The 15,623-nt window shown below is 37.6% G+C and overlaps 1 protein-coding gene across 1 annotated transcript in view; it reads left to right on the plus strand.

Moving 5' to 3' along the window:
- ascc3 (activating signal cointegrator 1 complex subunit 3) overlaps positions 1-15,623 on the plus strand; it is a 281,455-nt gene that overhangs the window by 128,214 nt on the left and 137,618 nt on the right. The window contains 1 exon segment of the mRNA XM_056476127.1: positions 4,260-4,424. Within this exon segment, the coding sequence (XP_056332102.1) occupies positions 4,260-4,424 (165 nt within the window).

Raw genomic sequence — 15,623 nt, forward strand, 5'->3', positions numbered from 1 at the left:
GCAAAATTGGCCAGGATGCCGGGGTTAAACCACTACTCTTTATCGAAAGTCATCCTGGGACCACAGAGAGTCATGACCTCGGTTTTACATCTCATCCGAAAGATGGTGCTCACTGAGCAGTATAGAGTCCCCTTCACTATACTGGGGCATTAGGACACACACAGACCACAAGTTAAGCGCCCCCTGCTGGCCTCACTAACACCACTGCCAACAGCAACCTAGCTTTCCCATGTGCTCTCCCATCAAGGTACTAACCAGGCACAGCCCTGCTTATCTTCAGTGGGTGACCATGTGAGAGTTGCAGAGAGCTAGCTGCCGCCCAATGATTTTCCTTCATTAGATCACTGATCTAGCATTCTGGCTAATTCCAAAGTGTAGTTAGTGTTGTTGGATGAAGTGCAGTGTAAGTGTAAACCACCGAATGTAAATGTAATTTTTGGAGAAGTGCACATCACAGGCTGTGGTGAAGAATATATGCCTGTGAGGAGGCTAAAGCCTGATTTATACTTTCGCTTGGCGCTGCGTCGCGCTGCCTGCCTGCCTGCTGACTGCGCGCGCACCTCACGAAACAGATGAGGCTTTTATAATTGACACGTTCACCGTTGTGACGACAGGGGGCAGTCAAAAGAAACTGACTGTAAAGTCAGACGGATAAACAGAAAAGTACAACATTTCAGGAACAAGTCCTATCATTAATATCATTCGATTTTTAAACTAATTGTTTTTATAAATTATTTTAATGATTAAAAAGATTTTTAGAACCATTCAAGATTGTTTTTAATCAAACTTTGATGCATCACTTCCTTTTGTTCATTACCTATTGAAGTTTATTAAACTATTGAACATGTGTTGCTCTACAAATGTGTTTTTTTTTATCATGGCAAGAATAAAAGCAAAAAAAAAAGACACTTACAAAAAAATGACAGATGTTTTATTTTATTTATTTGTTGTTTTTTTTAGATTTAGCCCGCTCCACAGTTCACACATTACTGTCTGGCTAGTTTCTGTCGTCTACATATATTCTAAAAAGGCATGACAATGCAACATTCCTGACCATTTATTTATTTCTTTTATTTATAAACGGATCATAAAGATATCTGAACAGTTCTACCTGTTTCATACAAAATCTCTTCAAAGTAATTCATATTCTGCTCAAATCAAATGCGGTACCACGCAATCTGTTTGCTTGAGTCTCAAAAAAATTGCGCTCCGCCAGCCGAAATCATGTCGCGCGCACCCAAAGCAAACCTCCACAAACATAGGGATGACATCACATTCACCGCGCGCACTAATAACCAGTCGTATAATTAGCCTTTACACAATGTCCACGATGAGCACGTCTGTTTATGTGCTAAAACACATTGCCTTGACGCTCTGGATGTTTCAGAGCAAACATTACATAAAGACAATCTGAGTGATGAATCCATTCATTTAAACTGTTTTCTGAAGATACAGCACAACAATATAAACCTCAATGCAGGAAAACTGGAGAACAAACCAAATGAACTGTATATTGGAGCTGGAAAAACCCAGGGGGATCTTCAGCAAAGTGATTATAGCTCTCATACTTTGTCCCGTCTTTACATTTAGCTTTATTTTGAAACTTTTTAAATACTGTAGGTGAGATACACACACCACTGTTAAATAATATTAATAATATTCTTCATATTGGTTTAGCTAGCAACACAATACGTCATTCTGGCAGAATGACAACCTTTTCTGTTCATTTGTGTGGTTTTTCTGAAAGTACCCACGCGTATATTTCTATACCATGTCTTTTAATTAACTTATTTATTTATTTATTTATTTAAAGCGAGAAAACAAACCCCCTACAATTCTCCAGAGACACGTAAAGGACATTTTTCTTAAGAGTTAGCTGCTCACAGACCTACTTTCCTCCAGTCGTTTGTAAAGGCATTGTTAATGAAAAACAAAGCGTCCTAGAAGAGAGAGGAGAAAGTGATACCGGTGTACACAATACACATTAAATTAAACTCATTAGATGAATGTTAGTCATATAGGAAATGTTTGAGGGGGTATAAATCTCACGGCACGCACAGACAATCATTCACATCTGCATTAGCGCTTTTAAACAGTTGACTATTCATCCAGAAAATGAATCGTTCGTCATGTATAAACCTATTGCACATCATATCTTGCTGATACCAGACCAGTCGAAGACAGAAATGTATATTACAACCTCCGGTGTGAAGTGTTGCTGGTTTATCTTGGCAATGTCTATCAAAATGAGTACGTTTACATGGACACCATTACTCTGATTGTAATATGATTAAGACAATACTCTGATTAAGAGTCTACCATATCACCATGTCAATGTCCCAACCTAAAATCAATCAAATATCAACGTATAACAATGTTACAGCTAGACGTTGTGTGGACGTTACCACTATGACGTCTATCAGATGTTGGGTTTTGGTTGCCATACCTAACAAATAAATGTCAGTATTTGACGTCAATATGACCTTGGTTTAAGACAGGGGTCACCAATCTCGGTCCAGGAGGGCTGAAGTCCCTGCAGGGTTTAGCTCTAACTTGCCTCAACACACCTGCCTGGGTGTTTCAAGTATACCTAGTAAGACCTTGATTAGCTTGTTCAGGTGTGTTTGATTAGGGTTGGAGCTAAAATCTGCAGGACACCGGCCCTTCAGGAACAAGTTTGGTGATCCCTGGTTTAAGATGTTGACACAACCAAAAATCAAATTAAATATCAACATCATTTGATGGCATTATTGGACGTCAAAGTAACGCTGTCCTCAGATGATGGCTTGACATTGAATTTTGGTCACCCGTAAACAAAAGATTTTTAATTCAACTAAAGTCAAAATGGAACACAGAAAGTGAATTAAGACATGTGGTGTCCATTTAAGTCCCTTAAAAGGTATTAAAATCGCATTTTTACGAGGTCTTAGATTTTGTTCAAGTGTTGTCAAAAGTATTAGACTCCAAAAAAGTATAAATATATTTCTTTTCCTCCTAATATGAACAGTGGCGTGCTCGATCCATGCGATTGGTTCGTGCCAGGGCGCATCCGGCCAATTTTATTAACAACTGTTTGTTAAGTTAAAGGTTTGACACTATTTATAACTTGAAGTGGCGATGAAGTCTTAAAATATTCTGAGAAGATCTTATAAAAGTCTTTAAAATTCAATTCTATTCCCCTTTATTTGTATAGCGCTTATACAATGTAGATTGTGTCAAAGCAGCTTCACATAAAAGGTCATAGTAGTTTGGAACAGTGTAGTTCAGTTTGTAGTGTTTAAGTTCAGTTCAGTTGAGCTCAGTTCAGTGTGGTTTAATAATCACTACTGAGAGTCCAAATATTGAAGAGCAGATCCAACGATGCGCAGCTCTATAGATCCCGAACCATGCAAGCCAGTGGAGACAGCGGAGAGGGAAAAAAAACTTCACTAAAGGCGAAAGTGAAGAAAAAAAACCTTGAGAGAAACCAGACTCAGTTGGGCACGACCATTTTAATTTCTCCGCTGGCCAAACGTCTTGTGCAGAGCTGTAGACTCAGCGGCGGAGGCTGGAAGCTGGCCTCAGCGAAGACTCGTCTGTCTCTGGAGCGTCACAGGAGCGACTCGCAATGGCAAAGCAATGAGCGACCGTTCATTGCAACAGAGAGGGAGCGACTTCCGTAAGCGACAGCAACCGTTGGCGACCAGGTGGACGTGTCGAGTGACGCAACAAAGTTGAGAATCCTTCAACTATATGCAAATGAAGAGCGACTTTCTTGAGTGATAGCCAGTAGGAGCACCAGTAAAGCTCATGTGATCTTCTCTCAGCTCACTCAGAGGCCGGTTGTATTCACCGTGCTTTAGACATACCCCTTGTTGTCGCGGACAGAAATGGAGAGGAGGTCGGCGCCAGTGGTGTAGTGCATTCACACTGAATGCAGTCGACCAATTGCAACAGACTGGGTCATCAGATCAATCAGTGCAGATTAGCATCGCGCTAAGGAGGGGTTTGGGAACAAATGAATCACTGAACGAATCATATGAGATTCGGGATAATTAGGTAGAAATAAATGCAGATTATAAGACAATGAAAGTGTTTTTTGAGCTTGCACGCATATCAGACTGCTGTTGGAGACCCCCAAAACCAAATTATTACCTTTTTAATGCAAAATAGGGGCTCTTTGAAGCAAATAGATAGATTACTGATGTCTACGTAAACTTAGTCACTGATACGTGTCTCACAAGCGCTTCTACTCAACAATGCGTGTTTTGTGTTTGTAGATGTTGGTGACGACTCCAGAGAAGTGGGATGTGGTGACCAGGAAGAGTGTGGGCGATGTGGCTTTATCTCAGGTGGTCCGTCTGCTGATCCTGGATGAAGTTCATCTCCTGCATGAGGATAGAGGGCCCGTTCTGGAGAGCCTGGTGGCCCGGACGCTGCGCCAGGTAACACATTTACACACACACACACACACACACACACACACACACACACACACACACACACACACTCATACACTACAGCCAATTTAGTTCATCAATTTCCCTATAGCGCATGTGTTTTGACTGTGGGGGAAACCGGAGCACCCGGAGGAAACCCACGGCAACACGGGGAGAACATGCTCCACACAGAAACGCCAACTGACCCAGCCAGGACTCGATCCAGCAACCTTCTTGCTATGAGGCCACAGTGCTAACCACTGAGCCACCGTTAAAGGTTCTACAAATCACTCATGATAATAAAATAAAATATACTATAACTGCACTTTTACATATTTATAAATATATATATATAGTTTTTACTATATATATATATTTATATATTTAGTTTTTACATTTATATTTACAAATATTTATTTATTTATTTTTATTAATTAATTAATTTATATTTATGTATTTTTATATGTATTTTTATTTATTTATTTTTATTTATTCATTTATTTATTTATTTGTTTGTTTGTTTATTTATTTATATCAATTTATTCATTTATTTATGTTTCTTTTAATTTATTTTTTACATAATTATTTATTTATTTATATTTATTTATTTTTATTTGCTTATTTTTTATTCATGTTTGTATTTATTTATTTATTTATTTATTTTTATTAATTAATTTATATTTATTGATATATATTTTTATTTATTTATTTTTATCTATTTATTTATTCATTTATTTATTTATATATATATATATATATATATATATATATATATATATATATATATATATATATATATATATATATATATTTATTTATTATTTATATTGATTTATTTATTTTTATTTATTAATTTTTATTTATATATATATATATATATATATATATATATATATATATATATATATATATATATATATATATATATATATATATATATATATATATATATATATATTTATTAATATTTATTTATATGTATTTATTTGTTTTTATTCACTTATTTTTATTCATGTATTTATTTATTTATTTAGATTATTGTAATATATTCATTTATTTATTTATTTTTACCTATTTTATGTAATTTTTATTTTTTATTAATTAATTTAATAATTAATTAATTTTTATTTGTTTATCTACTTTTTATTTATTTTTTAATTTTTAAATTTTTACTTACAAAACAACACAACACATTTGTTTTCAGTTTATTGTGCCTGAAAAAATGTATCAGATTCAAGAAAACAAAACTATTCCAGTTTTCTGCTGTAATAATAGTAAACATTGCTATCACTATAGTAGAATGATTTCAGAAGAATAAAGACCAGAGTGATGATGCTGAAATTCGACTTTGCGTTCATAGAAATACAACACAATTTAAAAACAATGTACATAGTTGTGTATAGATGTTTTGATTATTTCACACACATTATTTTCACATTTAAATGATAGTGTGTATTAATAATATTCTGCTTTAAATTGTGTTTAGGCTTGTACTTTTATTTGAAGACACCTTTAATAGTTGTACAAGTCACTCATGATAATAACAATATGAATATTCACATACACAAAAAAGTCAAATGGATTCTAGTATTTATGTTCATATTTATATTGTATCAATATTACGTAATAAATGCCTTATTATATAGTAGTAGTCAAGCCTTTCTTTCGTTAATTCATGTTTCATAATTGGTTTGTATGTAAATTAAATCTGAAGGTCAGCGGTGAGTGAAATGTGTGAATTCCAACATGTTCAATATCTCAAAACTGGTTATTACAGCCGCATAAAGTTAATGCTGGCATGCAGAAGTGTGTGTGTGTGTGCGTGTGTGTGTGTGTGTGTGTGTGTGTGTGTGTGTGTGTGTGTGTGTTGTGCATGCGCAAGGGCCAAATAAAAATTTATGATCCGCATAAGGTGACATTATGTCCAATCTGGCCCTCAACCGAAATCGAGTTTCACACTCTTATTTTTAAAGCTTTTGGCATGCTGAAAGCGCAGAGAAAGGAGACAGCGTTGCCTTTTCCACTGGTGTTTTAGAATTAATTACCTGAAAGATATAAATAATAGCCAAGTAGTATGTTGGTTCACTGTTTTGTGCTCCAGTTCCTACGTAATTTCCTCCTCCAGTGAATGCGCGCGTGTGTGTGTGTGTGTGTGTGTGTGTGTGTGTGTGTGTGTGTGTGTGTGTGTGTGTGTGTGTGTGTGTGTGTGTGTGTGCTCTAACATTATATCATATACATTAACATCATATAGGTACAGTAATTGAATAGTAAAAATAATTCAATAAATTCATAGTTGTTAAAGGGCACCTTTAAAAATCATCTGTTGTAAGCTGTTTGGACAAAACTGTGTAGTATAGTGTGTCATATTGCAGTGATTAAACACAGTGAGTCTCTTTTTCTTTAATTTGTATTTCCTGACAGTAAAATAGGACCCAAATCCACCAAACTGATTGACAGCCGTGTATTAACATGTCTCCGTTGTAACGTGGATAATCATATCAACAAAATAGGACGTGTGCAAAGCAACCGGGATTAAAAGATCTGTTCAGCGCTCTGTGATCATCAATCATCATTAAATGTGATCAAGAGTGAGTTTTACAAGTTTAACATGTTTTAAAACAGATCATGTTTGTAATAAAGACAGTAAATCGCTCTAATTCATCACCACAGCCGCATAATGTCAGTACAATTATAAAAGAAGACTCTTCAATACCGGTTTGTGGAAGTTAATTCAGGTTTATTTTGTACATTAACATAACGGATATCCATACAACAGTGGATATGTATATTAACATGTATCCTGTCACATTTGCCGTGCAAAAACTGTGCAAAGTTAAACGCTCACGCTGTGTGTGTGTATCCGCTGTGTGTGTGCTTGAACTTTGTAACAACATTATGTGTAGGCATGGGCCGGTATAAGATTCTGACGGTATGATAACCTTGGATAAAAATATCACGGTTTCACAGTATCGTGATCACTGCTCTAAAATATATTATTTTTAAATGTCTGGGTAAAAAAATAAAACTTATTTACCTTTAGAACACAATATATTTTATTTTTTGAAAGATTTATAATATTTTGGAGCAGTAAACATGTCAGGCTAAGTAGTTCAAATGAATCATTGACTTCTGCTGTCCTCATTAGTTTCAAATACCCAGATTTCTTTACCATTTAAAATGGGATCTTTAGATATTTTGTCTGCTGAAGATACTGTTGTCCTAAAAAACAAACAAAAAATGTAAATAAAAAAAATCTCACACACACCTTAGGAACGGTATTACAGAAAATGTTGGCGGTTTTAAAACATTGACTTTTCCAAACCACGGTATACCTTGAAAACGGTTATCATCCCATGCCTAGACTCATCGAAAGCTTGACTTAACTCCACAACAAATACATCAAATAATCATTGGGAAAGTTCTTAATGTAGTATTTCTTACAAACTTTACATGAGATCTGCTTCCTTCATGTCTGTCACTGTGCTGTTTATCTGACGCTGCCGAGGCGGAGATGGAGGCACACTCTGACAGGCATGTAGGAGCGGTGGGCAAAGAGAACTAGCATTAAAGGCACAGGCCACAAAAACAACTACAGTGTGCTCAAAGCAGGACATTTTAATGTTCTGAACGCTCTATTAAATAATCTGATGGGTGTTTTGAGCTGAAACTTTACAGACACATTCTGGAGACACAAAAGACTTATCTTAAATCTTGAAAAAGGGGTAAAATAGGTGCCAGGATGCTTTTAAAATCCTCACAGAGTCACAGGCCTGAAAAACGCATGCAAGTTTAGACTCAGCATTGTATATCCTGTGATTATTGTGAATGATCACATTGCAATATCGATGCTGAAACCTTATACTGTGTGTGCAACCCTATAAAATGCACCGTTGTGGAATCTCTGGTTACAAATGTGTACGTTTTAAGAAGGTACCTCCCAGTGATAGTTCCCATACCTTTATTTCTGAAACATCATTACATCTATGAGAGTCCCCATTTGGATATAGGAACAAGTCCATGTGTGTGTGTGTGTCTGTGTGTGTGCGTGATTGATAGGCTCCCCGCTGATGATGATTGACAGCCGCCCCGCACTAGAATCACTCTGGCCATTTGGGATATTAGTGTGATTATGCAAATCCTGACAGCCGCAGAGACGACAGCCCACATTACGGGGCGTCCCATATCCGCGTTCCGTTCTGACGAGCCGCAGTCAGGTGTCAATCACAGCAAATAAGCTCAAGCAAAGCCCGCGTCTGCTCTCTGTGACAAAATACACCACTAAACCACCACCGTAATACTGCCCTTCAAGGCACTCTCATAGGGCACGCTGTAAAAAAAGATCCTGTTTGCGTTTATTTCTGGTTGTGAATTGCATTATGGGATGTTGATCTCTGCTATGTCCACTTTTGATGTTGATAATTGTACTCTACAGTTTAACAAAGGGACTTAAGTAGCTTTATATAATAAAATGTATAATAAATAAGAGTGTAAAATAATAGAAAATGTACTACCAGTTTATGACAAGGTTTCTTTAGCTTACTGATGCTTGCTGACCACTAGGTTACGTTATTAAAGGGGATTCGTTACAACATGGATAGAATGAAATGTGCATTTCCTTTTTAATATTAAGATGTTTTCTTTGAAATCTAAATGTGTATTTCCCTGCCAGTGTTGCGTATTAAACACTCCCTCACCTGAATTTGATGCGAGTGAGATGGAGAAAATGAAAGCACACCAGCACTGAGGAAAGATCAGATGCTCAAGACATAATATTTAAAATAATGACATATTAAAAAAAATAGCAAAGATACGACAGAGGTTTGTGATACAATAATTACATCTTTATTTTACACAGAGCGAAACAAATCATCCACCAGCACAGTTGAAAATAAGTATTGAACACGTCACCATTTTTTCCTGATGGAGATGGTGCTCTTGACTTGAAATGTTCCCCAGATGTTGATAACAACCAAATAAATCCGTATATGCAAATAAAACAAATCTTATTAGTTTACAAATGAAGTTCTGTGCAATAAAATGAAATGATGCAGGGAAAAAGTGTTGAACACATGAAGAAAGGAAGGTGTAGTTCTGCAGTGAATACCCAGACAGTGTTGTGGTCTTCTCTTTCTTCAATAATCACCCGAGTCTGATGGTTTTGATTTCTGAAGAGTTCTTTATTGTCGACAACAAAGGAGATTTTTCAATAGACCCCCAGCAGCATCTCTGCCTGAAAATTCTGCCTCACTGATGCTCTGGCCTGCTTATATCCTCTTTTGCAGCTGTTTTTCACATTGTTCTATATTTGTCACACAAGTTTCAACCCCAAAAATAGACCTTTCTACTATATATCGTGTCCATTTATATGGAGCTGTTTCAACAGCTGTTGCCCCTTTTCTCATGCATCCCTTGTGACACCTTAATTGTTTACTCAGGCCATCTCTCCTTTCTAGCTCTACATAGTACTTTGATTATTCTAATGGTATATAAGTTTGCAAGCAGATTATACACATACAATTTGATTATATAGGTTAACTTCACACTTTAAATAGATAAAACAATCCACTTCAACAGCAGCTGAAATCTCTCAGTGGTTCTTCAGCAACCCTCTGCCATTCCTCAGTGTAAATGAATATCAGCTGCTTCAGTCCAACATCTACATTAGCAGGAGGATAAATATGAAACCAGGGTGGACATTTCAGCAAGACAATGATCCAAAACACAGCCATGGAAGACTCTCAGATGCTTTTTTAGAGAAAGAAAATCAAGCTGTAGAATGGCCCAGCCAATCACCTGATCCGAATCCAATGGAGAATTCAAAATAAAGCTCAGATTTGGTAGACGAGACCCACAGAAGCATCAAAATTTGGACACTCTGTTGAAGTCTGTGAGAAACTCACCCCTCAGGAATGCATGTGGCTTCATTCTCCATATGAGAGGCGTCTTCAAGCTGCAGCACCAAACAATAATTTTATATGAAGTATTAAATACATTTCAGTAGCTCAGCACGTTCTCCTTGTGTCGTTCTATTGTTTTTACACACAACTAATTTGTTTCTGTTTGCATTGTTTAGGTTTTTACCAAAATCTGGTTTAATTCCATCTCCACAGCACCTTTAGAAATATTATTCCCAGGAAAAAACATCCAATACTTATATTCCTCGCTGTAGCCTGAGAGTATAAGTCAAATTAGATGCACAGTTTGTATAGTTTGACCTACTGTAACATCTGAAATAGCCAATCAGAGGATACTGTAGCTCAGAATACACTAAAATATTCCTCAAAACACTGAACACTTACATACATTTTATTAATAACCTATATGCAATTAAAAACAAATGCATAAATAACTCAAGTATTACACTAACTAACCAAAATGTTGACCCCCCCCCCGATCATCAATGTATAATTCAGACACTGTTTTCAACTCTCATTTCTTCGTTAGTTCGTTTTTTTCTCCATTACTTGAGGCCTGGAGCTGAGAGGAGCTTTCAGTAGTGAAGTAAAGTGAAAGGAAATGACTTCAAATGAGTCCGCTGTTTACGGTGTCCGCGCTCTATTCGTTTGAAGTGCTAACTGATACCAGTTCGCGCTCTTCTCAAAGCCAAACGGAGCTTATTATCGTTCAAGATCACACCGCGCGCTAGATTCTCAATGTCAGATTTAGTTTCTTTTGGCAGAGCGGGATGAAATCTTTGCACTTAATTTCAATTCTAAAAGGTAAAAGATAACTGGCTGGTACTTTGCGGGCGCATGTCATGATGACACGCTGGGTAGCTGGAGTGAGTTAGAATATATTCAGTCCTGACGGCACCCACGTTGGTACTGGATTAAAGATGTTCTGCTTTGAGGTGTGTCTGTACTGATGACATTTTTGGTTTGTGCTTACAAAACTACACTGTATACAATGCTGGGTTCCACGCAGTTCCTTTATATTGTCCCAGCAGAAATCGATTAACTCAGCTTTATCGTTTTTACAAATTTAAGTGGATTGAACGTAAAACAGTTAAGTTGTCTAAAAAAGACTCAAGAATTGTGTTGATTCAGCTCATGTTAAATAAGTAGTTCGAACAAGCAGCAAAAATCTTCTTTTTTTAAGTGTAGAAGTTCTCATTTACAGCATATAATTCAGATGTATGTGTTGCATTTCCAACATAGGCTCATTCTGAAAACGTAGCCCTATATACATTTCTGGAAATCGCGAATTATGTAGCCAGATGTATGTATGGCTGGGTTTCGGCTTTAAAACGAACGCTGCAAGGTGATATGACACCATTCCATTGCACGATGACCGCTTACCTCCATGTGAACAGCTTTCTCGCTGTTACCAGTTTGTCCAGTAGCTCAGTACATAACTATGTATGTCGGCGGACTTGAGAGGCACACTGGAGTTGACCACGACGACGGTGTTCAAGTCTGGTGAAGAACGGTTCCAGAAAGTAGGTGAAAAGCCAAAAAATAAAATGTTTCACTCGTGAAAGAAATTTGAGCTCTAAAAAAGTGTACACAGCGCCCTCTGGTGGATTCGCAAAAACAAAAACTGCAAAAAAATAAAAAAACGTAGCTCCTGGGACGTATTTGGCGCTCTCCAGAAATGTATACAGGGGTACGTAATCAGAATGAGCCTGGGTTGCACTTGTCTTTTTATATTCCCTGGATCATGCTGAGACCACTGATACCAAATATGCTAAAATCAACTCAACTTCCTGTCTGCCATTTTGCTTTTGATTAAAAACATTCGAACTCCTCCTAGGCTGTTTTTTTCCGATTGTCACCAAATTTGGCTCTGATGTTCTTCAGACCATGCTGGCAGAAAGTTATTGAATTCATGTTGATACGCCACACGGTTTTCGTTTACGCCACCGACAAATGTTCTGGCATGATGTCAAAGATCGTCTAAGGCTGTAATTCTGAAACTTTTAATTATATTGATGCTGAGGTGTGTCACTGGCACCTCGCAATAACCACAACACATACATTTGATAACAGCGCCACCTAGTGGTCACGTTAAAAACCCTTCAAAAAGGCTGATAAATGTTATCTGCATGGGTTTCTTGTGGTAAAATTAGTATCAAATTATTCATTGGGTCATGCTGAGAACATTGATATCAAACAGCAGCTGTCAAATTATTTGTAGTTCATTTATTGTTAATAATGATGATTAATAATAATAATATTTATGTTATTCAAGAGTGTAATTAAAACATGTAATAGGTCTACATTAATGCGAAATGAGCTAAATATCATCTTTAAAATGTCATTGGTCTCAGCTCTCTGCGATATCTTTGCTTATCGTCTACTGGCACAACCCTAATACGTGCAGTTTATTTAACAGTGAATGGTCAGGCAGGCAATGGTCAAAACAGGGGCAAACTGAAGCATACAAGTAATCCAAAATATGTAGTCAAAAACTGGTGAATGGTCAGGACAAGTGGCGAAAACAACAGAAACAATACAAGGGTCAAAAACACGGCTCAACACGGCAAGACAAGAAAACGCTTTGTGTTGTTACAATAACAAGACTCAGCAAAGAAGTGTGTGTGTGTGTGTGTGTGTGTGTGTGTGTGTGTGTGTGTGTGTGTGTGTGTGTGTGTGTGTGTGTGTGTTGTGTGTGCGCGCTGTTTATTGTCCTGGTATTCAGTGAGAATGAGTTTCAGTTGTGTGTATGAGTGAGTGTCCAGATTATTGTCAGCTGTAGCGGGTGTAGATTGGCGCAGGGCATTATGGTAGTTGTAGTTCTCCAGCAATCTGCATAGGCTAGATCGCCGGTGATCGTGACAATGATTACGATTTAGGCTGTTTATTAGTAATTAAAGTACATATTCTGCATGATCTTATTCTAGATTCCTAATGGATACTTTTTACAAGTTTAATGGTTATCAGTATCTTAAATCCTTGACAGTTTTGAACATTTAGAATATATAAAAACCAACACAATCTCACGGCAATTCGTAACTTTTTGATTTAGTGGCTAATTCGTATTAATCCGTACAATCTAATTGGTACATTTTAGTGCGATTTGCTCATCCCCCAATGACGGTTGGGTTTAGGGGTGGGGTTAGGTGCCACGCCTCCTTTTGAAAATCGTACAATTTCGTACGACTGAACTCGTAAACGTAAAATACTTAGGTTTTCTCGTGAGATCAGGTTGATAAAAACATTATTTGCTGTACTCTCCCATTCACTGCACTCTAAGTTTACCAACTAGCCCGGAAATGTGACCATGGGTCCATGGCTAAACTCAACTACTATCTTAATAACCATCAATAAGCAGCAGATTAGAAGTTTATTAAGCTAAAAGGCACAGATAACGATTGGTAAATTGCAAGAATTGTATCTTAATGTACAATGTGACCCAAAATGAGAGTGGAGGTTGAAGTAGATTACCCGATTACTGATTTTGCCTCACTTATTGAAGCCGGATCTCTCTTGTAAGGAGCTGATGGTTTCCCTCAGCTCTCGCTTTAGTTGTTTTACTGATCAGACAGTCAGTGTGAAGAGCTGATCTGGGGGCGTGATGTCTGAAAGCCTAACAATCAATGCAACAATCAGCTTGATTCCTGCTGATGAAGAAGACTGCTGTGTTGTTTTTTTCAGTCAGGCCGTTTATCAATATGTCACCATGAAGGAAACTTGAGATGTCACTGCTGTTGCTGGATACTTGAATCAACTACAGTATTAGAAATCAATCTGGCAAGACGTTCAGCAAACTGTCGAGCAGATCGGCTTTCATTTAGACCAATTTCCCCAACTGATAGTAGACTCCTCCTCATCAAACACACTTCATTCAACTCAACTCATTAGTAAAGACAGCGAGAAGTGAAAGGGATGGATAAGGGCTGTCTAAAATGCTGTTGGTGTACCTCCAGGATCAGAGATTGGACTCTTAAATGCGCTGCACAGGAGGGGAACAAGTAAAGAAACCTCCAGAACATGTTTGAGGAGAGCGCTTAGGAAGTTCTAGAAGTCCTCTACACTGTTTGTCATATTCTGTAGTGTTTTCAGTCATCGTTGGTGTTCCCCTGGACTCAATCTTAGGCCCTCTCATAGCTACCAACAGTTTAACCTAGCTGCTACCAGTTACATTTTGTAATTCATTCATTTTCCTTAGTCCCTATTCATCAGGGGTCGCCACAGCGGAATGAACCACCAACTTTTCCTGCACATGTTTTGCGGAACGACTGCCCTTCCAACCACAACCCAGTACTGGTAAACACCCATACACACTCATACACTTCGGCCAATTTCATTCATTCATTAGTTTTCCTTCGGCTTATTCCCTTTATTTATCAGGGGTCTCCACGGCGGAATGAACCGCCAACTATTCCAGCATAAGTTTTACGTAGCGAATGTCACAACCCAGTACTGGGAAACACCCATACACACTCATTCACATACACACTCATACACTACAGCCAATTTCATTCATTCATTTTTCTTTGGTATATTCAATTATTTATTAAGGGTCACCACAGCGGAATGAACCGCCAACTATTGCAGCATATGTTTTACGCAGCGGATGCCCTTATAGCTGCAACGCGGTACTGAGAAACACCCATGCACACTCATACACACGCACACACACACACACACACACACACACACACACACTCGTACACTATGCCAATTTCAGTAATTTTCCTTCAGCTTAGTCTTTTTATTTATCAGGGGTCAGCACAGTGGAATGAACCGCCAACTATTCCGGCCTATGTTTTACTCAGTGGAAACACCCATACACACTCATTCACATACACACTCGTACAATAAAGCCAATTTCATTCATTCATTCATTCATTCATTCATTTTCCTTTAGTCTATTCCCTTTGTTTATCAGGGGTCACCACAGCGGAATGAACCGCCATCTATTCCAGCATTTGTTTTACACAGCAGATGCCCTTCCAGCTGCAATCCAGTCCTGGGAAACACCCATACACACTCATTCACACACACTCATACACTACGGCAATTTCATTCACTATTCCAGCATATGTCTTACACAGCGGATGCCCTTCCAGCCTCACTACCCATACACACTCATTCACACTCATGCACTATGGCCAATTTCGTTCGTTCTTTTTCCTTCAGCTTATTCTCTTTATTTATCAGGGGTTTGCACGGTGGAATGAACCGCCAACTATTTCAGCTTATAGGATTCTGCTTTGTCATAAAGCCTTTTCGATGGGTTATTTTCACTATTTATGATGGC

The sequence above is a fragment of the Danio aesculapii genome, chromosome 16 (assembly GCF_903798145.1).
Source record: "Danio aesculapii chromosome 16, fDanAes4.1, whole genome shotgun sequence".
Taxonomy (NCBI): Eukaryota; Metazoa; Chordata; class Actinopteri; order Cypriniformes; family Danionidae; genus Danio; species Danio aesculapii.